Source organism: Neolamprologus multifasciatus, chromosome 7, assembly GCF_963576455.1.
Source record: "Neolamprologus multifasciatus chromosome 7, fNeoMul1.2, whole genome shotgun sequence".
NCBI lineage: Eukaryota > Metazoa > Chordata > Actinopteri > Cichliformes > Cichlidae > Neolamprologus > Neolamprologus multifasciatus.
This window is the reverse complement of record NC_140445.1, coordinates 53,427,789-53,452,572: the sequence shown is the minus strand read 5'-3', so window position 1 is coordinate 53,452,572 and position 24,784 is coordinate 53,427,789. Positions and strand designations below refer to the sequence as shown.

The 24,784-nt window shown below is 39.3% G+C and overlaps 3 protein-coding genes across 6 annotated transcripts in view; 1 reads left to right on the top strand and 2 right to left on the bottom strand.

Annotated features, from left to right (window-relative positions):
• Window positions 1-24,784, bottom strand: part of LOC146515418 (acyl-CoA Delta-4 desaturase-like) — a 51,186-nt gene that overhangs the window by 2,566 nt on the left and 23,836 nt on the right. The window contains exons 1-8 of one of the 2 annotated variants that reach the window (XM_085167932.1): window positions 4,824-4,944; window positions 4,110-4,373; window positions 2,712-2,822; window positions 2,230-2,427; window positions 1,899-2,000; window positions 1,709-1,834; window positions 1,563-1,623; window positions 1,402-1,478 (exon numbers count right to left, since the gene is read on the bottom strand). In XM_085167932.1, the coding sequence (XP_085024058.1) occupies window positions 1,402-1,478; window positions 1,563-1,623; window positions 1,709-1,834; window positions 1,899-2,000; window positions 2,230-2,427; window positions 2,712-2,822; window positions 4,110-4,319 (885 nt within the window). In that variant the 5' untranslated portion in view covers window positions 4,320-4,373; window positions 4,824-4,944. Of the gene's footprint in view, window positions 1-1,401; window positions 1,479-1,562; window positions 1,624-1,708; window positions 1,835-1,898; window positions 2,001-2,229; window positions 2,428-2,711; window positions 2,823-4,109; window positions 4,374-4,823; window positions 4,945-24,784 lie in introns of those variants that run through there. The other variant, XM_085167933.1, reaches the window with a different exon arrangement.
• Window positions 6,490-15,800, bottom strand: LOC146515421 (acyl-CoA Delta-4 desaturase-like). 2 transcript variants are annotated; one of them, XM_085167937.1, is made up of 14 exons: window positions 15,636-15,800; window positions 15,283-15,417; window positions 14,882-15,152; window positions 13,170-13,280; window positions 12,752-12,949; window positions 11,685-11,786; window positions 11,491-11,616; window positions 11,341-11,401; window positions 11,181-11,257; window positions 10,907-11,004; window positions 10,623-10,719; window positions 10,443-10,522; window positions 7,096-7,221; window positions 6,490-7,004 (listed from the first exon to the last, which is right to left on the bottom strand). In XM_085167937.1, exons 3-14 carry the CDS (start codon window positions 15,089-15,091, stop codon window positions 6,953-6,955), a joined length of 1,338 nt encoding a protein of 445 aa, XP_085024063.1. In that variant the 5' UTR covers window positions 15,092-15,152; window positions 15,283-15,417; window positions 15,636-15,800; the 3' UTR covers window positions 6,490-6,952. The 2 variants fall into 2 exon arrangements, with proteins under 2 accessions (XP_085024063.1, XP_085024062.1); XM_085167936.1 differs by lacking the exon at window positions 15,283-15,417.
• Window positions 18,759-24,524, top strand: LOC146515420 (acyl-CoA Delta-4 desaturase-like). Of its 2 annotated transcripts, none has more exons than XM_085167935.1 (13): window positions 18,759-18,921; window positions 19,753-20,022; window positions 20,617-20,727; window positions 21,026-21,223; window positions 21,725-21,826; window positions 21,906-22,031; window positions 22,121-22,181; window positions 22,305-22,381; window positions 22,598-22,695; window positions 23,005-23,101; window positions 23,291-23,370; window positions 23,776-23,901; window positions 24,037-24,524. In XM_085167935.1, the coding sequence occupies exons 2-13, from the start codon at window positions 19,813-19,815 to the stop codon at window positions 24,086-24,088; spliced, it is 1,338 nt and encodes a 445-aa protein (XP_085024061.1). In that variant the 5' UTR covers window positions 18,759-18,921; window positions 19,753-19,812; the 3' UTR covers window positions 24,089-24,524. The 2 variants fall into 2 exon arrangements, with proteins under 2 accessions (XP_085024061.1, XP_085024060.1); XM_085167934.1 differs by having other exon boundaries at window positions 18,918-19,036.

Sequence of the window (24,784 nt, the reverse complement as noted above, 5' to 3'; positions counted from 1 at the left end):
TACCTGTTTGAAAATCCTGTGCAGCCAATGACCATTTGAAGATTAGCATAGATGCTCTGCTATCCCTTTACTGTAGACACCTTCAGCTGCTGTCTGCATGACTTTCTGCCTCCACTTTTGTCTTCAGTAAATGAAAAGCTGCTCTGTTGGCCTGAGATCAGGTGACTGACTTGAGGAATTTCACATTCTTTGCCTTGAGAAACTCCTGTTTCACTAAGCACCAGTGGGGATACTGGCAGACATACAGGTTCATGCATAACACTGCCTTCACCATATTTGACAGACAATTGGGTTTCTCTCCTTCTCCATACTTTTCTCTTCACATTATTCTGGTACCAGTTCATTTTGTTTTCATCTGTCCAAAGATTTTTACAGACCTTTGCAGGTTTTTTCACATAATTTCTGGCATAGTCTGGTCTTCCAGTTCTTAAGCATAATCTGCTGTAGGTATCTTGTTTTAAACCCTCTGTATTTTCATTCACAAAGGTATGTCTCGATCACAGACCTTGACAATGATACTTTAACCTCCTCGAGAGTGTTCTTGACTTGGTTAGATGTTTTAAAGCTGTTTTTCGTAACCATGGAAATAGTTCTGCCATCGTGCACTTCAGTTGTCTTCTGTGATTTTTCAGGTCTTTTAGTGTTACTGACCCGGCTGTCCACTCATTCTTTCTAAGAATATGTCTCAAATCATAGGGGCGATCGTGGCTCAAGACTTGGGCGTTTGCCTTGTAATTGGAAGGTTGCCGGTTCGAGCCCCGGCTTGGACAGTCTCGGTCGTTGTGTCCTTGGGCAAGACACTTTACCCGTTGCCTACTGGTGGTGGTCAGAGGGCCCGGTGGCGCCAGTGTCCGGCAGCCTTGCCTCTATCAGTGCGCCCCAGGGTGGCTGTGGTTACAACATAGCTTGCCATTGCCTGTGCGTGAATGGGTGGATGACTGGATGTGTAAAGCACTTTGGGGTCCTTAGGGACTAGTAAAGCACTATACAAATACAGGCCATTTACCATCATTAATTTGGGCACTCCTAAAGTTTTTGCTGTCTCTCTGATAGGTTTAAATGATGGCCGGCCTCCTTCCCTTGCAGTGACATCAGTTTGGGCTTCACATTTAAAAAACAATGAAAAGCTACTAAATGCTAGTTCAATATTTGAAATTAACTTTTCTTTTAGTTCTTTTATCTGGTTAATTTGTCACAGAATAATCAGTCAGTAGTTTGAGCCTCTGAAAATGAGGAGAAACTGTATGTTTGCTACCACCTGTGCTATTCTGATTTTACTGTAATGTTTTTCTTTAGCACTCTAAGCTCACATTTCCTTTGCTAGGCTAAATACAGCCTGATACATCAAATGGAAAATCATTATACAAACTGCACTACACCACTCAGAGGCTGAGAGCTTACCAGCCAGTATCGCCGGGTTATCATGGTGTGCATTATATTAAAGTTGTAGAAAACTGGAATGAGCAGCGGAGGTCCCACTGAAAGAGAAAAAAAAACAAGGCTTGTTAAAACAAAGCTGTCATAGTTTTTTATTCTTGTTAAATGACTCTGAAGAAACATACAGAGAAAGAAATACTGGTGTTGGTGATTGTAGGGCATGTGCTTGATCTTCTTTATCCCATACTGTAACACAGAGGTAAACAGAGGGTGATGAGAAGTTGGATCATATGACTGAAGAAATTAGAAACATTAGTGCTGTGCTACTTGCCTCCACTGGTATAGTCTGTCCAAGTACAAAGGTGTCCAGCGTGTTGATATCGGGGTCCTTGGTGAAGATGTTGGGTTTAGCATGATGCTGGAAATGTCTGTGATTCCACCAGTTGGCAGAAGCTCCCTGAGAAAATCAGTTTTAATACCTGTGTTTAATTTATATGAAAAGAATATAACAGAGAGGTTACCTTTAAATGACCAATGACAAACTTGTGGACAGCGTGGTTCCAGGTGGACTTTTTGAAGACCGACAGGTGACCAAAGTCATGCTGCAGCCATCCTGCCTGCGCCTAAAGAAGTAGCAAGCATTATGTGATGTTTTTGGCTGGTTTATTCTGAGATTCTACTACAATAGAACTAATCTTCTTACTGACGATGGTTGAGGATTAGTTGTATGTATTCTTATCTCATTATCTCAAACTTTGTGTTTAATGTAAGCATCCACCTTTGTAAAAGTGTATATGTCAGAAAATAAGGAAATACATATTAGGATCCATTTAAAGTTTATGTCTGAATTACCTGAGCAGTTGCTAAAATCACCGAGCACAGTAAGGTGGGTATCCAGCCCGTCCCCCACATTGATACAAGCATCCATCCGAGGGCTTCTAGCACCACGATGTGACCGAGGTGGAGGAAGAAAAACAAAGGCTGACCTTGAAACAGACCCTGCTTCTCTACCTGAGCTCGCAAGGTTTTGAAATCCTGCACGATGGCAGCCTGGGTTCAGAGAAGAAGAAACAAACAGTTCTGTAAAGCTGAGAGGATGTTATGTACTAATGTGACACTTGTGAAATCAAGAAAAATGTTTGCATTTTAGCTGTTTTAGGTTTTGATTCAGAGAAACGAGGCATTAAGCCCGGCAATGAAACCTGAGCATCAGGAATCTCAGCTGTTCCCAGCACTGTAAAATGCATGAATAGGAATTAAGATCTGTGAAAAGGCTGGCCTACTTCTGTTCCGCATCTAAACAAGGTCCTTTATTCAGGGAATCAAAGGCTCACATTTTTGTCTTGGTCCTGACTTGGCTCTGTTGCTGCCAACTCTCCAAGCAGCAGCGGCTTCAGAAACTTTTGCACGAACTTGGAATCAGGATGAAAAGCAGTGAATGCCTCCTGAAAGAGAGAAAATTAGAAATGTAAACTAGTAGAAATTATTTAGTGGTTGAAAATAGTTTTGATCATTCTGAGGGGCCACAAAATTAAAAAAGAAACCTTTGGTAAACATACTTATGTATTTGCAACCATGTTGTGTAAAAACAAGTTTTCTACCACCGGTATTATTTTTATTTTTCATGAATCATTATTCATAAAACCTCAAAGGGGAACTCTCGTTCTGTTAGAGCTCCAAGAAGGTCTAAATATTCTTACAGCCATGATCAGTGTCCATAAAAAATTAATTAGTAGGTAGTAGATAGAAAAAGATCAATTGATAAAATTAAATGCCAATTAACAAAACAGTAAGACCACTAAGAACAACCGAAAGATAGAGAAAATGTGTGTCTTAAGATTAAGATAAAAATGTTAACACAGAGTTGATCTCTGATAGGAGGTCTCCTCCAGAGGTGTGGAGATGCCACCACTTAAAAGCATGATCTCCCTTACTCACCCCAGAACAGTTAAAAGTGTTTTTTCTGAGGATCTTAGAGATTATTACATGAATGAAAGCTCTGACAGAAATGTTGGAACGACTATTTAATACCCAGGAATGTGTCCATTTCAAACTATATTAGTAACTATACTTGCCAGTAGGATTAAGCAGAGTAAAAAGTAGACTTAAAGAGTTTAAACAGTGTCCAGTGCCATCTGCTCTGTGGAGCCATCCATGGATCCAATTCCAATGTTTGTACACCATGTGTTTTTTATGTTCAATATATTTGCTTATATTGGAAAACAGGATTTATGAAAGGGTTATATAATATGAAAAGAAATGACCTCTTTTGAAAGTATCTTTTAGACTCTGCACTAAATTCCAATTTCTGATTCCCTCTTGATCGATGTCTCTCGAAAAAAAAAAAAAAACATTTTTAATGTCAGTGCCACTTTTACCTTGATAAATAAAGGATATATAAAATTCCCAAAAAGGTTTCTTTGTACCTTGTGACAGCATTGTTTGTTTCTGGCTCAAAATGAATCGATCATAGTCATTTACAGTCGTGTAAATACCGGGTTTGTTTTAACCGTTTAACAGTTAAAAAAACAAAACAAAAAAACCGTGGTCCACCTCCAACACGTTCTCACTCCCAGAATTGTAGTTAATCACAATATTTTGGTAGGTGGTATTCATAAACACCACAACTCTCATATTATTAAAAATAAAATAAAAACAAACAAACATAAATGCACAAGCCCGTGCAATCTGAATTTATTTTCAAGGAAAGTAAATAAAAACATGTAATATACCGTGGCATCCTCTCCAGCATAGTGGCCGATGACGCGAAACCCTCCTGGATGCCTTTTGGCCCATTGAGTGATGTTGTAAACCTTTCGATCGATGACCAGCCATTGATCATTCCTGCTGTTGTGGCTCTTCACTTCCTCCCAGGTGTAAACGCCTTTAGCTTTTCCGCTGTCCGGCTCTCCCGGCACCGTCTGCTGACTTCCACGTCCCATCCTCACCGCTGCCTGTGGTCTGAATGCACCTGAGCTCTAAAGTGCCAGTCCGACCTGGGTGTAAAAAAGGGTCCCTTTTAACCGTTTACGCAAGGAGCAGCACACACAGGGAAGATTTAATTTGATGCTAGTGTTTTCTTGAGTTTAATACACCGAATGTAGCGCAAGGAAAACAAAGAAGAGTGCAACATCCTCATTAATAATTCATGAGATCCCACAGCCTCCAACTGAAGCTGCTGGTGAAGCAAAAGCTCCAAGATTTTGTGTCGACATTAAACATCAACCTAGCTGCCAGATGCATCGATACTCAGCACATAAGTTTGTTTTATACGTGAATGCACAGGCTGGAAAAAGTCCAGTCGAGGTTAACGTGTAAAAACCCAAAAGCACAAAAGTGACTAAAGCGCCTCCAAAACGGATTAATCGTCCCACAAATGAACAATTAAGCAACACGGGTGGGTATCCGTGCAGGCAATAACACGAAGAGGATGAATGTTAACTTACAGCATCCAGCTTTCAACTACTCTCCCCGGGTTTCAGTCACAACAGTGCGGTTAAAAGGGTTCAGTTCCGCTTTATGTAGCGATCATCAAGTACAAACTCCAAGCAGATCATTCGAGGGTGTCTGGGCCAATCGGCGCTCAGTATCCCCCCCCCCCCCCCCCCCCCCTCCGCTGGCCAGGGTGGCCTCAATAAGCTCCCTGCACATTTTCTAATTCAGAAAGGGCAACTGGTTTAATGGCTCAAACTTTGTTTGATGTTGTATAAGCCATTTGTTTCTCCCTTCTTCTTCTTCTTCTTCTTCTTTTTTAAAAAAAATACAGTGCAACCAAAGAATTTGCAAATACAATAAGTGAAGCCTCTCCGTGATGCCTGATGTTACTCCTTGTCCAAGTTAATGGTTGATGAGTCAGTGGGTTTGAAAATAAGTCATTGGGAAGGAAGGAAGAGGGGTCACTGGTATTTTAATGTGCACTCACTTTGCATGACTATCATTTGCTCATTGTCTTTCAGAGAAAGCCATTTCAGTATCATTCCCTGAATTTGATGTCTATGCTGACCTCCTGTGGCTTAACTTGCTATCTTTCTGCAGGGTATCAGTGTGCAGATGTACTCTGATACCATGTAATAGTACTGCTACTGCTGCAATAAAGCAATCCACTAATCAGCCATCGCCTTTATAAGTTCTGACTAAAATGTCAGAAAGGAGTGATTAAAATCTTTATTTCAGTGACAGATGCATACAGCGTGGCACAAGAAATAGCAATGTCCATTGGTATGGTACATGTGCCATAAAAATCTGCCTATGTTAGCACAAATTACCACTTAAAGAAATCCAGCTGTTAATAATGTTATTGATGGCATCTTTTCTGGCCATTACCTGTCACTGTATCCTAAAAACTGGGCATTTGCATCTATAGCATACACTTTCTGTCAGAAGTGATCGTGCATTTAGGAAACTACAGTTTAATTTGTGATAGACTGCAAATGATTTGCCTGACTGTATTTTCTGCAGGACTGTTGACTGTTTTGAGGTCCTGACTGGAGCCATGAACCCTGTTGTCCCTGAACAAAGAAGAAGTGGAGGCTGTGTTTGGAGATGAAGGCTGTTGTGTCTACTCATAGGTCACTGTGCAGAAAGAACACAGGTCAGTCACAAACATCTGTCAAACTGCTTACACAGCTGTTTAATTCATAGACGTGCTTGTTTGTTGAAAAGCTCAGAGCCTTTGGATACTGTCCAAATAGGTTTCATTTTGTTTTATTGATCTCAAATGATTATTTTTGTTTTTATTTCTTTCTTTCATGAAAAAATAGCCCTAAAACCTCATTGTGTAGCTCTGCTGTTAATAACCATGATTGGTTTTGGAACACCTGTTTGAACAGCTCACAACCGGTAAGATTAATTAGCAACATAACCTCTCAGAGATCTGGAGGGAATCCGATAAAAAGTTGTCCACCATATGGTCTTGGTAAGCAACTTAAAAGTAGCGTAAAATTATCAAGATTTTACGGGGTTTCAGCATCACTTAGCAAGAAATGCTTCTGCATTTTGTTGTTTTTGTCAGTAAAAGCGAGATTATATGCAGTATATATGTTGCTGCCGTACAGTGTCATTTACATTGAGCTTTTTGTTGGAATGTGTTTTCTAAAATAGATTTGGTGATGGTTTCTTTCAACACGGTTTCTTTATTGTATCCTGAAAGAGCAGAACAGAAGAGCTGTATTTAAAGTTACACAAAGTTACACGTTAGACAGGCGATAATAAACATTTTCATATATAGTTTGTTGTTTGAGTGAAAACAAATTATCCTGTTTAATCATTCAAATATGATCACAAGATAGAAAAATGAAAACTCATTTTAAATGAGTCACAGGGGCAAGTTTCACAACTGTGTTTATAACATCACACCGCTGCTGATCAAGATATTCTTAAGGCAACTTAGGAAAACCCTGTTATCCATAAAAATCAGCAAATCTGAAAACCAAAGTAAGACTTAACAATAACACCAACAATGAGAAAGATCCTCCCCGCAATATCGACTGAATTTTAAACTTGAAATGGATACAATCGCTTTCTGATGAAAAAGAGAAAAACGCTTCCTCTACATCAGTCAAGGAAATGCTGTCTGTTATTTATGGAGATATGCATCGAGCCACAGATCCCCCGAGCTTTTCAGTGACCTGTAAAAGTCCAAAAGAAAAGTCAGTCTTTCCATAAAAGAAGACTGAGCCATGCACTGTGTTTACAATCCTTTTAACAGTCTGCACTTACGTGACAATATCAGCAAAGCCTCGCCACAACGTTTTCACCCGGTAAGGAATCCCATGTTTCTCACAGAGTGCGCGGACCTGTTGGGCAACCAGGTGGTAGTTGTGGCGCGGCATGGTAGGGAACAAGCTTGAGAGAGAAAAGAAAGAGGTATTTTCCCTCAGATATGACGCCATGATTCACTTTGATGTAGGCAAAGAGAGAGTTTCGTGGATCTTTAATGCTTGTACAGTTTTGTGCAAATGTCCTGAGCTACTCCTTATTTCTTTACATTTTTCTGGGAAAATGAACAATAGATCAACAATTTATTAAAAGATGCATAAATAAGTAGTTTTCGGGAATAGTTATCCAGACTTCTAGAAGGACATTCAAAGCTTATTTTTGGGTGCTGGCTGCCTTCTTAACCAAGATCAACGTGATCCCACACTGCTTCAACAATGCTGAGGTCTGGGCTCTGGGGAGTTCAGTTCTGTTGTTTTTCTGTGTTTTACTGCACTGGGACTGTGTGTGATCATCATTATAAATGCAATGGTCCATTAGATGTTTTTCGTGGAAAACGTGTGATGTGGCGAATCAAAATCTGGCTGTTCTTTTCTGTGTTCATATTTCCGTCAACTTCAACACTGGCTGAAATGCAGCCCCAAAACATGACAGAGCCTCCACCATGTTTTACAGATGGATGTAGACACTCGCTGTTGTGCCTCTCTCCTGACCTTCTTCGATCATCAGTTGTCATATTGATGAGAATTTTGTTGATCATTCAGTAAGACCTGTTGTCACTGATTTTCAGTACAGCTCTTGTGTTATTACCTCAGCCTTTTTTCCCCGTGCTTGCTTAAAAATGAAGTCTCGACAGCCACCCATCCACTACCGGTAACAAAGTGCTTAAAGATACAATTTCACAATAGTTGTTTGCTAAGTTGTTTGTTATACATAGACGCCTGAGTTCCTTTTTTTAATGCTAGAATTATCCATAGGTCAGTATTAAGTCGTTTAACAAACAAAGGAAAGGTTCCTCTGAGAATAGTCAACTGATATTGAATACAAAAAAGCAGAAAACCTTAAAAAACTGTTGCTCAAGACCACTGTAAAAAGTTGCAATAAAGTCTGGCTCCTTTTAAGCAAAATATAAAGGTCATGTTATGGAGTAACGTGATAAGTTGCTTTTTCTGATGAGTCATTTTTCAGTAACAAACCCAACACCGTTAACAGTTCAGGGTTAAGTGGCTTTATATTCTTCTCTTCATTCAACTGAAACGGCTGTCTGTGTTTTTGTTGACAGAGTGAAATCTTACTTAGACAAGGGCAGTTATGTTGCGGCTGTTTTTCTTGATTTCAAGCGTGCGTTTGACACTGTGAATCATCTTAAGCTCTTGTCTAGACTGTCGACATTTAACTTTAGTAATCACACTGTTAAATGGATACAGTCGTATCTATCAGATAGAAAACAGTGCGTGCAAATAAAGAATAGCAAGTCACCCTATCTTTACTGTACGCAAGGTGTCGCCCAGGGTTCAATTCTAGGCCCCCTGTTATTTTCACTTTATGTAAATGACTTGCCTAACGTGTGCAAAAATGTGGACACGATTATGTATGCTGATGATACGGCAATTTTTACGCAAGCCAAAACTGCTGATGATGCAGCCCATCAGCTTTCACTGGCATTACATGATTTACAAAAATGGCTGAATGACTCATGCTTGTGCCTTAATTTTAAAAAGACCGTATCAATGTTTTTTAGTAAACCTAAAACAACCGTGGCTGCAGTAAAAGTCTGCTTGGGTGCACAAGAATTAATTAATGTTGAGGAATTTAAGTATTTGGGAGTGCTACTAGACTCTAAATTATCCTTTAAAAAACACATTAAAAACGTAGTGAAAACTGTAAATGTTAATATACAGAACTTTAGACATATCCGCACATCATTAACAGACACAACAGCGATTACATTCCTGCATTCTATGATACTGGCTCATATTGAATATTGTATTACAAGTTGGTCCTATACGAGCTCTGCTGCTATTGGGCCAATCGAAGTATGCTACAAAAGAGCATTGAAAATATTAGATAAAAAAACCTTTTTCATATCACCATTGTCAATTTCAAATTATTTAAATCTGCCTGTCTAATATACAAAGTTATACATGGTCTGGCGCCTCCACCAATGAGTGATTTTATTAAACAAAAGTCTAGCAGTGTTGCCGGGTCTTGACTGACTCGAGCCACTGTTAGAGGTGATTGTGAATTGACATTCAGGCGGACCACCTTTTCACAGAATGCTCTGTCATATCAGGGAGTGAGCTTCTGGAATAGTCTTCCACTGTCAGTGAGGGAAAGTACAAGTCTACCCATCTTTAAGAGTCACTTAAAAGGGCGGCTGAGGGACACACAAACATGTAATCATGTTTAATAATCATGCTTTATATTGGACGGGAAAAAGAGTTAGTGTATTACAAAAAGGGAAACAACTGTTAGTGCAATGGGTGAACGCAATATCACGACGGTCAGGGCATGTACAATACTGGGGTTTGTGCAATATAATCTATGTGTTTCCGTTATTGTTATCTATACTGTCCTCTGTGTCCACTCTCCTTGTCATTGTTTGTTCTAGTATAATGTGATCACTGTTTTTGTCCTTTCACGTGACCTGTAAATAGTGTCTCTGTATGTTTTTACTAACTTGTGTTTAACACCAACCTGCCAGAGGGTCTGCAGATGGAAATTAGCCCAAGGCTATAATCTGGCATGTTTACATTTGTTAAAATGTTCATTAATATGTATTGCCCCTCTTTCTAAAAATAAATAAATAAAAAAATACAATAAAATATTCTTCTGAAAATGATCAGGGACAAAGGAGAAGTGTTGCTCAAAAACCTTTATAAAAATTAAAGGGAAGTCTGGCTCATTGGAGGGAAATTCACTAGCTGCAACCACATTATCATTTAGGTTCAACTGCATTTCTAGATGGTAACAACAGATGGTGCATGCATGACTGGAGGGTGCGGTTTGGGGGAGGACTCAGAGGGGAGTGGCAGCCACTCCCGGACCAGACAAACCCCCATGTACAAAAGAGAGGCGAATAAATTGGAAAAGGGAGGCAGTGTGAGGCAAAAAAACGAGAACAAACAGCTTGTAGTGCAGGCGGGTCATATATAGACAGAGAAGGGGAGTGTATGAGGTGTAGTCCTGTTCCTGAAATTCTGATAAATTATCTCAAGACATTTGAACAGTATTGTATCTGTAGAACAACTGTTTCTTATTTAATATCAGTAATCGACTTTGAACTCTCAGCAGTGTGAGAGCATGCTGAACATACATTTGTCTGCATTTGCTGCTCTCATTTCACTTACTGGTGCTCGATTTGAAAGTTGAGGTGTCCACTGAACCAGTCATTGAAGAAGGACTGCTCAATATTACAGGTGGATTGTAACTGTCAAAAGACCACGAAGGAGTTAATAAAAACATAATAAAGGGAATGGTTTTAGTCATCAAATGTCAGCAGTGCCTGCTGGTAAAAGTAGTACAGGTACCTGCATGGTCAGCCAGTCCCTGTGCTTTTCATGATCGATGTCCATCGGTATGTGATTCATCTGAGTCACCCACACAAACCAGTGACTCTCCAAAAACCTGTAACATTAAAAACAGCATAATACTTTTGATTGAAAAGATGCTATAACATGACGCTAAAGAGTACCACAGTGTGTGTTACAGTTTGAGTCAGTCTGTTAATTGGTCATGAGTTAATTATTTACATATCAGTAGTATTAGGAAGAGCATTTAAAAAAATTGGTTGACTTGTTTTATAAATATTTACCTGACAAAAAACATGAGTGCCAATGAGCCAAACATGCCATACAGCGGGATGTAACAGGAGAAGAATCGAAAGTAGTACGACAAGGACCACGCCAGATCCTTCACAAGACAAAAAAGTTCATTTTATTCTGATCATTTCTGCTTAAAAATAATCTTAATTCACCGTATTCTTATTTTAAACTTATTCTGTTTTTACTTTAATGTTTTTTCTTTAGCCCTTATCCTTAAATATTTAATTTAAACTAAACTAAACCATCTGTAGCCTGACAGCTTACCACCCAGTCGCGCCGGGATATCATGGTCTTCATTATCTGCATGTAGAAATAAACTGGAATGAGCAGCGGTGGTCCCACTGAAAGAAAAATACAAAAAGATTTACTTTAAAATTGCAACATTGTGAAATTATAGTTTTTATTCTTCTCGGACAAAACATACCGAGAAAGAAGTACTGGTGTTGGTGATTGTAGGGCATGTTTTTGATCTTCTTTATCCCGTACTGCAACACAGAGGTAAAGAGGGGGTGTTAAGAAGTTGGACCGTATGAATGTTTGAAGAAATCAAAAATATTAGTTTAGTCCCGCTTGCCTCCACAGGTTGAGTCTGGCCAAGCACAAAGACGTTCAGCATTTTGACATCGGGGTCCTTGGTGAAGATGTTGGGTTTAGCGTGATGCTGGAAATGTCTGTGATTCCACCAGTTGGCCGAAGCTCCCTGAGAAAATCGATCTTTTAATGCCTGTGTTTAATTTATATGAAAAGAATATAACTGAGAGAGGTTACCTTTAAATGACCAATGACAAACTTGTGGACCAGGTGATTCCAGGTGGACTTTTTGAAGACCGACAGGTGACCAAAGTCATGCTGCAGCCATCCAGCCTGTGACTAGAGAAGAAGGAACAGCTGTTATACTGGCCACATGCAGCCAGAGCCTGTGCTGCAGGTGGTCATTTTAGGACTACGTTCCATCACTGGACTCGTAAAAGGACAAGAGCAGGAATCGAAACTGAGCGCTTAGAGGGTCTGAAACCCAAGCTTTGCCCCATAGTGCAGCTCCAGATGCCACCTAAGTGTCCTTATCTAGAGGACCTTGAGCTGCCCGAGCCAGAGGACGTAGAGTCCAAACTGTCCGTTGACCCTTCACCTCTGGCCCCTGGTGGACTCAGCCGATCTTGGCCACCTGAGGAATCCAGTCCTCTGCCAGTTACGAGCCAAGCCACCAGAGATGTCCCATTACCTCCTGCCATGCCTCAGGAATGGTCCAGTCTCTGTCACAGGCCTCCGTGCCCACCCCCTGAACAACTCTGTGTTCATCCCTCTGCCAGGGCCCTGAATTGCTTCATTTTCTCTGTCGGTCCATGCCATCCCACAGATCTGAGCCTCAGCCATGCTGCCCCTCTCTTTCAGCCAAATGAACAGCTACCCAGTTCTACTAGCCCCGAGCCCTTGTGTTGTTGCTTTTTGTTTTTCATCCCTGGAGACTTCCATCACCCACTTAGGTCAGCTGAGTTTGTGTCAGATGGGGATACACTGTGTCATGGACACTGAAGTTTTGGATTATTCCTTTTGTTTTTAAATTCTTTAAATTCTTTTTTTTTTTTAGTCTTTTGAGTTTTGTACATAGCAGTCATTTCCTGGTTGGTTTCTTTATGCTTTTGTCTTTAGGTGTTTTTAGTTTTTTGCACACTATCTTTTGCCAAGATGAAAGTTATAGTTCATATTCAATTTCCTTAGTTTTAGTTTATCCTGCATGTGTTTCCCTGTTGTTTAGTCTCTGTCTGCGTTACTTGCGGAAATGCATACTAGTACCCATTTAAAGTTTATGTCTGAAAAGTTCATGTCTCAATTACCTGAGCAGTTGCCAGCAAAACTGAGCAAAGTAAGGTCAGGATCCAGCCCGTCCCCCACATTGATACAATGAGCCATGCAAGGGCTTCTAGCAGAATGATGTGACTGAGGTGGAGGAAGAAAAACAAAGGCCGAGCTCGAAACAGACCCTTTTTCTCCACCTGATCTCGTAGAGTTTCAAAATCCTGCACGAGGGCTGCCTGGGTGCAGAGAAGAAGAAACAAACAATTCTAAAAAGCTGAAAAGGTTCAAGGTTTGTTCAAGGTAACAAAACCTTACCATCTAGAATCTCAGATGCTCCCAACACTCAGCAATTCATAATGAACAAAACAGATCTGCTAATTTTTTATCTTACATTTATTTCACTACATCACTCACATGTTATCAATAAAAAATAAGGGACTTTAATTAAAGGCTCACATTTTTGTCCCGGTCCTGGCTTGGCTCTGTTGCTGCTAACTCTCCGATCAGCAGCGGCTTCAGAAACTTTTGCACAAACTTAAGATCAGGATGGAAAGCAGTGAATGCCTCCTAAAAAACAAAGAAACAAGCAAAAAAAAAAAAAAAAAAAAAAAAAGAAAAGAAAGAAATGTAATCAAAAACAAAAGCTTTCAGATCCTAAAAAAAACTGTTTAAAGATAAATTCTCACATGATTTAATTGTTCATAGTAATGCCACAGCATTAAAGCAGCAGTTTTACCATCTGGCAGACGTTACAGGAGTCTGTCTGCTCGGACTACAAGACTTAAAAACAGTTTTTACCACCAAGCCATATGACACCTCAACCACAACACTTAAACACACACACTCCACAGGACGCACTCAGAAGCTACCCTGCAGCTTCACAAGTACTCTGTTTAATCTGCACTGGTCACTCCACTTTATTGTTATTGATATTTATATTTAAAAAGTGCAATACTGTAATTTTCTGCTGCTCATTCCTGTGCAATATCCCATCTGCCCTCCCGTCATATTTCTTTTCAAGATTTTCTTATTTAATCACTAGTGTACATATATTTATATTTATAGATAATATATATTTAGTCATCTTTTCTCTTTTACCACGTCTCTCTAATATTTTGCTCTTTACTATTTTTCTATTTTTTTTATTATTTTATTTTATTATATTTTATTATATTTTCTTCTACTGTACCATGCTGCTGAGTGACTGCTGCTCGTCAAACACATTTCATTGCAATGTTGACCCTGTGCTAACTTGCATATGACAAATAAAACTGAAAACTGAAGCAGCAATTCATTGCTGTAGCAAAGTTGTGTACAGTCATAGTTAAGGGGTTTCAAATATGGGGGCCACCCTCACACAATGAGACAAAAAATGAATATTGACCAGAATAAAATGAAAAACAAGCTTCTGCATCAGTTCTGTACTTGTGTCAGTATTTTGGAGTTTCTAATATTTTTGTTCTTGAACAGTTATTTAGGTCGTGTGTGAAAGCCCTTTCTGTCACAATTGCAAGGAACTTATCAATATGCGAGGAGTGCTGAGAAACCACTGAGTTTTTATCTCTAAAATAAAATACTAATAAAATACTCTTTACCCTTCCAATGTTGCAATAAAATCTATTTATTTATTATTTCATTAATTTCTGTCAATTTGAAATACTAGAAAAGTCAAGTCAGAATAGAGTAAAAATAAATAAATAATTGATAAAACAAATAACTAAATAAACGACAGCTCTGAAGAGTTTTCTTGAAAAATGTCAGTAGAATGTCTCTTTCAGTGTTTTGGAGCTGCCACAGAAAAAAAAAATCATGAGCTCTTTTATCCGGCTTAACGGTAGAAGGTTGCTTTGAGGAGCTGAGAGATCAAGAAGTATTAGGAGCAGAGAAGTTTGACAAAAAGGATGAAACCGCTTTTTAAACTTCTAAAATCTGGACTTCTGGATTTTTTCCCCCTGAAAAGTGACAGTTGAAGTGTCAACCATTCGTATATCCATTTATCCTCTTTCAAATGTTCTTCCAGGTCTGGGTCACGGGGAGTATCAGGTAATGTATCGTGAAATGAACGAAGATAAACCTATTTACTTTGTCATTTGATGTCTTTCAAAATAAAATCACATGAAAAAAAGCACAGGTCTGTATATATTCACTGCATTTTAATGAAAACGTACCGTGGCATCCTCTCCAGCATAGTGGCCGATGACTCGAAACCCTCCTGGATGCCTTTTGGCCCACTGAGTGATGTTGTAAACCTTTCGATCGATGACCAGCCATTGATCATTCCTGCTGCAGTGGCTTTGCACCTCCTCCCAGGTGTAAACACCTTTAGCTTTCCCGCTGGTAGGCTCTCCTGGCCCCGTCTGCTGGCCTCCACGTCCCATCCTCACCGCTGTCTCTGTTCACCTGAACTCTAGAGGGTCAGTCAGCCGCAAAGTTTCACACCTGGATGTAAAAAGGGCGGATTCAGGGAGGAAAACTCATAGGGTGGATGTTACTGGTATACTGTTGCTTTCTTTAGTTTAATAAGTTGACTGTGGCACAGAAAAACAAAGAGGAGTGCAACATCACTCACTAATAATTCATGATGAAATCCGAATACCATCTATTGGAGCTACAGTTGAAGCAGGTCGGTTTTCACCCACTGACTTTGCGTCATTCGTCTTTATCGGCATTAAACGCCAATCTAACTGTTAGACGCACATTTTCACTTAAAAACAGGAAATTGAACAATATTGAGGACATAAGTGCGTTTTATACATGAATGCACAGGTTAAAAAATAACTAGTCAACGTTAATGTGTAAAATCTAGACACAAAAATGACTGTAGCGCCATGGAAAAAAGCGTTAATTAAATAATTAAATAATAGCGGCAGATAACGGGCGGCTGGCTGTGCACGCCAAAACATGAAGATAATATTTACTCACAGCATCCAGATTTTAAACCAGCCTCCCCGGGTTTCGGGCACGTTAAAAGATCGATTCAGTGAGCTCAAGTCCTTTTTATATAACAATCATCCCCAAAAACCCATCCTCTGCCTTCCCTATACGCACACCATTTCATCCACGCACTCCTTCTGTACAAACTCTGAGCAGATCATTCGAGGTGTCTGAGCCAATCGGCGCACAGTACATTCTTGTCCCCTGGCCAGTGTGCCATAGGCTCAATAAACTGCTCGTCTGAACAGTGCAAAGTCGTTTGAGCGCACAGACGAAAACGAGACCACTGGAGGACTGTAATAGTTTTAGTCTGGGAGATGTCACACACAGTTTCTGACAGTTTCTGATTTGATAGAAGGATCAGAAGGGAGGTCTTTAAGGGGCAACCCTGCTATACATTTATTTACTTTGTGTTGTTTTTGTTTTGTTTTTTAATTTTTTATTACCTCCCTCAAAATGCTTCTATACCTAATTAACCCGTTTAACTCTTAACTCCCATTTTTTTCTCCAAATAGTTTAATGTTGTATGTCTAAAAAGTTTACAATTATTGCACATTTGAAAACTTTTTTCTTTTTTCTCCAAAAATATTATATCAAAACACACGCTCCATAAAAACATGCAGACCATCAGCGGGTAAACAAAATGCAGGACCCTTAGATATCAGACATATCGAAAGCATTGTTGTGTCAAGTTTAAAGTGATGTTGACGCCAATTGTAATCATTATTGTGCTGGCAGTGCTCCAGTAAGAGCAGAAAGTTTCCATCTCTAAGGCCATTTTTATTTTATATCCCCTCCTGATCGCCAGACGACCATAATGCCAGCGATAACGAATTTCTGCACATTCAGTGTCGTAAAATAATGACTCACTTAAGTGCGCACCGTTGCAAAATAGGACAATTTATACTACTTTAGATCAGATAGTTTTTTTAGTGCCACACCATTCAACATGCAGATAGCTTGAAAGGAGAAGCTCAGAAGCAAAAAAACAAAACAAAACAGGCAATACATTCTGTGAACAATAATTTGCATCTCCTAAAAATGTTGCTACAGACAAATGGCTACAGTTCACGCAGAGGTACTACAGTCAGTATGTTTTTAATTTTTAACTGCTTGAATAGTTGCAAATATTTTTACTTTACTGCAAATACCGAGGCTGTCAAGCATGCTTTGATGTGTTATCAGGTTCTTGGTAATATAGCTGCAAATTCTGATGCATGGGCTGCCATTCCCTCCCTCACCAGCAGATTGTGCTCCTTTAGTCAAACCGCTTGCTTGTCATTTGACTCAGTGAATCAACAGTATGCAGGCTTATCATTATTGTTGTGTTGCTTCTGTTGTTCTGAAGAAATATATAAAATATTGCAATGAAATCCAAACAAAATATCTGAATCATCTTTCAGTCTACAGAAGGCACATCTATTGTTCATTGCCAGTTAAGATATGTGCACAGATGTGTAATTAATACCAACAACATGCAATCTAAAGGAGCAAGCAAGTTAACTGAGAGAGCCCTGGACTAAAAACTAAACTGCACAGGTCCAATGGAGCCAGATAAGTAGTATTAGTACAGTAAGAAAGAACTTGACAGTTTGATGTGATGTCAGTAAGATGCAAATGATGTAAACCATTATATGCACAATGGTTTCCTGCTTTTGTCATGGAGTTTGAAGACCTCACTAGGCAAGTAAGACATTATGTGTCTGAAGAAAAAAAAATGATGCAGAATTATTAATAGAAGTACCTCGAAAGGTTGGCTTTAGAAGCAGCTATTGTAGAAAAGAGAGCTCAAGTAAGAATATTGAAGGAGAAGGAGGCAAGTTACTATGGCTCAAAAATATTTGTTCTGTGAATTTCAATTATAGGAAGAATTAAAGGAAAAAGAACAGATATGTCATCCCACGGCCAAGATTACATAAATGTTAATAAATTCACAGGATTTAAGGTCAAGACACAGACCAAAACAGTCATGGTATTCTAGAAAAGTATGATCAATAGAAACAGGCTTAGCTGCCTGTTAGAGATGTTTCAGTTTTCATGGGGGAGCCACTACAGATCCTTTATGGGAGCTTTTGAAAAAAACATTGACTGAATTACTGAAAATGCAACTGCAGGAGAAACATAATCCCTTATTTGCAATTAAGAACACATGGCACTAAACAGAGCATTCAAGGAAACACAATGACTGTTTCAGAAGCATTATGGAGATCAGGTAACAATTATTAGCACTTATACTGATTAAGCCCTGAAAAACTCAGAAGATGGTGTGTTTATTCTGACTTGTTGTTGTAACACAATAGAAGACATGAAATTTAAAGAGGGAACGCATAACCATAGAAACGTGACAATAGTGCCATACAAAAGGAGGAAAACGTACCACAAACAGCATTAGAAAATCAAAGAACACAGACGGTGCATAGCAAGTTTGGCTGACTGTGCTGTCTTTGCAACACGTTCTCACTCCCAACTCGTCAAATGTGTGACGCATGGTCAGGCTCCCTCTGCTTCACTTCTCGACGCGCAGGGTACCCCCTCGCGTCGAGAATTGACGTGCAGGGTCCTCTCATTGAATACTATAGAGCTCCCTTAACGTTGCTTATTGACGACAAGAGATTGCCGCGGAAGAGCCTGTTGTCTGTATATTTATATGTTTCCGAAATCACATTGTAGTGACATATACTGAACACAATAAATTATATAATGTAAACAACTACCTGAAAAACAGGTAGAACGATACTTTTGTATCGTTTATTGCATTTATGGAGGGAGTGATGTATGCTGGGTAATGGCACAGCTAGCGACTGGGTGACTTTATTCACCCGCTTCGGCTGTTATCAGTCCATACAATGGGCGTTATTAGCACAAGTCAGTCCCATAGATATGGGCCATCTCCTGCTAGATTGTTCAGAAGGTTGTTATCATCCATCCAGATGGAGGATCACTAACAGGAGCGTGGAAAGACTCCAGAACCCACTCTGGCTGGAATCCGGTGGATACAGCAGTGTTTACAGGTAAGACCATTTACCTGAGCCACGGTCGCCCACAAATCAGAAGCAGCTCCACATCTCCTACAACCAATCGGACTCATGAGTCCACAGTTAAAGTCCTCCAGCGGACTGTTTGCGGTCTCTGCGCTGTTCAGGTGGTTTATGACCTATGGTACTCTCGCCGCCAGATGAGAGAGTGCTGTGCGCCGATTGGCCCAGACGCCTCGAATGATTCTGTTCGGAGTTTGTACCGAATGAGTGCGTGGATGTGACAATGAGCCTACAAGGTAAGCATGGGATGGGTTTGGGGATGCTTGTTATATAAAAAGGACCCGAACCCTCAGAATCGATCTCTTATTAGTGTCCCTGAACCCCGGAACCCCTGGTTAAAATCTGGATGCTGTAAGTAAATATTTAATATCTACATGCTGTGACGTGCATAGCTAACCACCCGCTATCTGCCGTTATTATTTAGTCATTAAATGCTTTTCGATTGCGGTTTGTCGGTTTTGTCTTGGTTTCTACACGTTAACGACGAACAGACTTCTCCCAGTCCACGCATTCGTGTGGAAAACGCACTTGTGTGCATCGATGTTTTTCCAGTTTTTAAGTATTTGTGGGTGTGCGACTGTTAGATTGATCTTTAATGTCGATAAAGAATCCTTAAGAAAAGCTAGTAGGTGAAAACCGACCTGCTTTAGCTCCATTTGGTGGTTTCCTAGCTTCACTAGTTTCCCCATAGTAGTGGGTGATGTTGCACTTCTCTTTGTTTTAGATCTGGAACACAACCAGCTCAAACAGCATAGAAAAATCTGCCATACGAGTTTTTCTCTCTGCACATTTCAAACCATTTGAAAGACATTTTTTACACTCACATTGAAAAAAGGTTTCTTCACCTTCAGTAAACATGAAGCAATGATTGTGAGTAAGATGCAGCTGAAACATCTAAAATCAAAGGTTTATTTATTCAAATAACAAATGTTTAAGGAACAGAGTTGGTATTAACTGAACGCATACCAAGCAATTTTTTGCCCAGATTCCATTAAATTTTATGGTTAACGTTGCCCGTATGTAACAAAGTTACATGGAAATTTTGTACATTTTTTGTGTAAAAACAGGTGTGAAACTTTGTGACCTGTTAGAGCTCAGGTGCATTCAGACCAGAGGCAGCGGCGAGGATGGGAGGTGGAAGCCAGCAGACGGTGCCAGGAGAGCCGGACAGCGGGAAAGCTAAAGGTGTTTACACCTGGGAGGAGGTGCAGAGCCACTGCAGCAGGAATGATCAATGGTTGGTCATCGATCGAAAGGTTTACAACATCACTCAGTGGGCCAAAAGGCATCCAGGAGGGTTTCAAGTCATCAGCTACTATGCTGGAGAGGATGCCACGGTACGTCATGTTTCCTTCAAAATACAATGAAAACATACAGGCCTGTGCATTTATGTTCATATGATTTTATTTTGAAAGAGATCTAATGAAACTATCATCATAAGCGTTAATTCATTTATATTTGTTTAAGATTTGTGTTGCCATTCCTCTCAAAAAGTAAAGTTTATGCCAGTCTGTGAACTACACCTGGGCTTCCCGCAACTCCTAACATGTCTCTAAGTTCCTTGCAGCTCTAACAGAAAGAGATTCCCCCTCTGAGGTTTTAGTATACCTAAATAACTGTTCCAGAATAAAAATAGCAGAAAGCTCAATAATATGGATGGAAGAACATGAGTAGGTGTAGCAGAACCAGCTACAGCACTGAAACGCTGCTTTCAGGCAGCTGAATTATGAAAAACAATGTAATGTCACGGTTTCACAGGCAACTGAAACTTACAGGGAACATCATTTTACTTTTGGTATTTTTACATGTTAGAATTTAGCTTTAATACAAGTGAAGTGAATGCATGATTTATTGTTTTACAATCTGATAACTATTTCCACTGCTACCTAACTTTTTAATAAATTACAATTTTTGTTGTGTTTGTTTTTTAGGAGGCATTCACTGCTTTTCATCCTGATCCTAAGTTTGTGCAAAAGTTTCTGATGCCGCTGCTGATCGGAGAGTTGGCAACGACTGAGCTGAGCCAGGACCGAGACAAAAATGTGAGCCTTTAATCAAAGTCCCTTCTTTTTTTATTGACAACATGTGAGTGATCTAGTGTAATAAATGAGAGACAGACATAAGTTTGATAATTCACTGATCTCTTATGTTAGTTATGAAGTGCTGAGTGTTGGGAACATCTGAGATTCTAGGTGGGTTTTTAGCCACCTTAATGTCTTGTTTCACTGTATGAAAACCTAAAATAGCTCAAATCCAAAATCCTCGATTTCGGAAGTATCACATCAATATATTACAGTTTCAGTTTTACAGAATTCTTTGTTTCTTTTTCTCTGCACCCAGGCAGCCATCGTGCAGGATTTCGAAACATTACGAGCTCAGGTGGAGAAAAGGGGTCTGTTTCGAGCTCAGCCTTTGTTTTTCTTCCTCCACCTCAGTCACATCCTGCTGCTAGAAGCCCTCGGATGGCTGACCGTCTGGATGTGGGGCACAGGCTGGATACAAACACTTGTGTGCTCTGTGTTTCTCGCATCCGCTCAGGTGATTCAGACATAAATTTTAAATGGGCCCTATTATGCTTTCCTTATGTTTTGAAATATATGCATACACCAAGTGCATGGTTACATTAAACAGAGACAAAGTTTTAAATAACGGATATCAATAGTAATGAATGTGTAAAAGTGAGCCAAAAACTCAGCCTTCAGACTGCTCTCAATGCACAGTTTCAGTTTCTGTTCTTGCCCCTTTACAATGCCAGTGATGGAAGGTATTCCTAATATGTTCATCACTGACACTGCTCTGGCTGTCAGGACAGAAGCCCCTCCCACAGACTGTGCAAATCTTCTGCTTACAAAAGCTAACCATTCATATTAAAGGGAGCATAAATAATTGTTTGAGAAAAGTATGAACTGAGATGCAGAAACACAGGACTGATAAAAGACAAACAGTTAGTCATGCATACAAATACATGGTGTTGGAAATCAGGTCCATTTAAAGAGAAGTCTTTCACCCAAAACATTTGTTTTCCTGCTTCTTCTCCAGGCACAGGCTGGATGGCTGCAGCATGACTTTGGTCACCTGTCTGTCTTCAAAAAGTCCAGCTGGAATCACCTCGCCCACAAGTTTGTCATTGGTCATTTAAAGGTAACCTCTCTCAGTTAGAATCCTCTCTCCATGGAAATGAAACACAGATACTTAAAGGTTTTTTTTTTTCTTTTTTCAGGGAGCTTCTTCCAACTGGTGGAATCACAGACATTTCAGGCATCACGCTAAACCCAACATCTTCATTAAGGACCCGGATATCAACACATTGCACCTCTTCGTACTTGGCCGAATTCAACCAGTGGAAGCAAGTAGCACGAAGATAGTATTTCTTATGTTTTTAAGCACTCACACGGTCCAACTCGTCATCATCCGCTGTTTACCTCTGTGTTACAGTACGGGATAAAGAAGATCAAACACATGCCTTACAATCGTCAACACAAGTACTTCTTTCTTGGTATGTTTTTTAAGAGTCATTTAAAAAGAATAATAACTACAACTTTGTAACGTTTCTTCTTTATAGGAACAGTTGTTGTCTTTTTTTATATATTTATATATATATATATATATATATATATAGTGGGACCACCGCTGATCATTCCAGTTTTCTTCAACATTCATGTAATGCAGACCATGGTATCCCGGCGTGACTGGGTGGTAAGCTGTGTAGTATATTAAATTTCATATAGGCATTTTCCATTTGATGTGGCAGATTGAATTTTGTATTTGAGCTTACAGTATTTAAGAGAAACATTACAGCAAAAAAAATGGCACAGAATAGAGCATATGTAAAAATAAGATTATAATTAATCATGATTGTCATAATTAAAAAAGAAATTACATAAATCATATAAACTTTCTTGTCTTGTGAAGGATCTGGCTTGGTTCATCTCATTCTACCTTCGCTTCTTCTCCTCTTATATACCCCTGTATGGCCTAGTTGGCTCATTGGTGCTCATAAGCATAGTCAGGTAACTATTTAAAATAAGAAAACATTGCACTCATTAACAAATGAATTGTTACCAGTTAACAGACTTTGATGCCTTATATTGTCCATTCCTTTCAAAATATATTGTCCTTGAGCTGAGATGCACCATATTTTGCTCTATATTGCTGGAATGTGTGTGGAAAAGCCTGACTTTATTAGCAAACATTAAACTTAACATATTTGACCGGTGTATACCTAATAAAGTACACTGCAATAGAAAGTGATTCCATTTTTCGTACCCTTTGGCCACGTTATGTATCACCTCAATATGATATTGTTTTTAATGTTACAGGTTTTTGGAGAGTCACTGGTTTGTGTGGGTGACTCAGATGAATCACATACCGATGGACATCGATCATGAAAAGCACAGGGACTGGCTGACTATGCAGGTACTTGTACCACTTTTACAAGGTTGTACAAAAGTTTTGGACACTTTAAATATTTTCTGCATTTACCCAATACTCATGAACATCCCAGATCACAAATATTGGTCTGTTCTATTCTGTTTACACCTTCCCTTATATTTACTAGGACCTTATTAACTCATTTGCACTATTTTGACTCATTCTGTCATTCAGTTACAATCCACCTGTAATATCGAGCAGTCCTTCTTCAACGACTGGTTCAGTGGACACCTCAACTTTCAAATCGAGCACCAGTAAGTGAAATTTGAAACCTGTCAAAAACTAGAGCACGACTGTGTAAACTAAAGTACTGATAATAATTTAACAACATTAATTCTGCATTTAAAGATAGAAAGTCTCTATTATTAAAAAAAAGAGTTTTAAAGAATAGTCAGAAGACTGAGAGATGTAATTCATCAGGCATGGTCACAGGCACACATTAAACTCAAGCTACACCACTTAACCAGTGGTGAACACTATTAGGGTTTTACACCCATCCATAGTGAGCTATCGCCCATTTTTTCAAACAGAATTTTTTTTTCTTGCAGAACTACACTCACTGTTTACACACTTATATGGTACAATGATTTTATGTAACAAAATATGCCACAATGCAATAATTACAAAAAAAACAGCTTCCGTTTCTTTTCTTTTGCAAGCTTGTTTCCAATGATGCCGCGGCACAACTACCACCTGGTGGCCCCACAGGTCCGTGAGCTCTGCGAAAAACACGGGATTCCTTACCAAGAGAAAACTTTGTGGCGAGGCTTCGCTGATATTGTCACGTAAGTACAATGATAACAGAGTATGAAAATGGCTGCAAATACAGTATTTGACTCAGTCTTCTTTTATGGAAGGACTGCTTACCTGACACACACACTGATGGGCTGGCTATTTTTTGTTCTGACTTCCTCATTCAGGTCACTGAAAACCTCAGGGGACCTCTGGCTCGATGCATATCTCCATAAATGAAAGACTGTATTTTCCTCCACTGGTGTAAAAAGAGTGTTTTTCTCTTTTTCATTAGAAATCGACTGTATCTGTTTGAGTCAATGCCGTGGGAAAGATCCCTCTTATTGTTGACGTTATTAAGTCTTTGTTTGGTTTATAGATGATGGGGTTTTCCTAAGTTGCCTTAACAGTATCTTGATCAGCAGCAATGTGATGATAACACGGCTCTAAAACCTACCTGTGACTTATTATTAGCATTAGCGTCACCAGATGTAAAAGAAAACTATCTGAATGATTAGACACAATCATTTATATAAACTACAAAACCTTTGTAAACTGTTTGTTATCGTTTGTGAAACTACTTTAAATGAATTTAACATGCTGTGCTCTTTCTATAGAGAAACCATTACACTGCACATGAATAATTTCACTGAGACCAATAAATCAAACTAAAAACTTTTTAGTCTCTGAAGTTTTCTGTTCTTGTTTATATAAGGCATGTTATAACAAGGGAATAAACATAGTGAAAGATCACCACACTGCATTAGTGATCTGTCACTCAAAGATCTGCTTTGCCTGACTCAGGAGTCACTGCTTGTTTCACATTGTTTAGTGTTATTAATCTTTGAATATTGTCAAAAACTGCAGACACATACTGTACATATACATGGCTCACTGGGATATTGGGATACTGGGATATTTCATGCAACTTCTTTT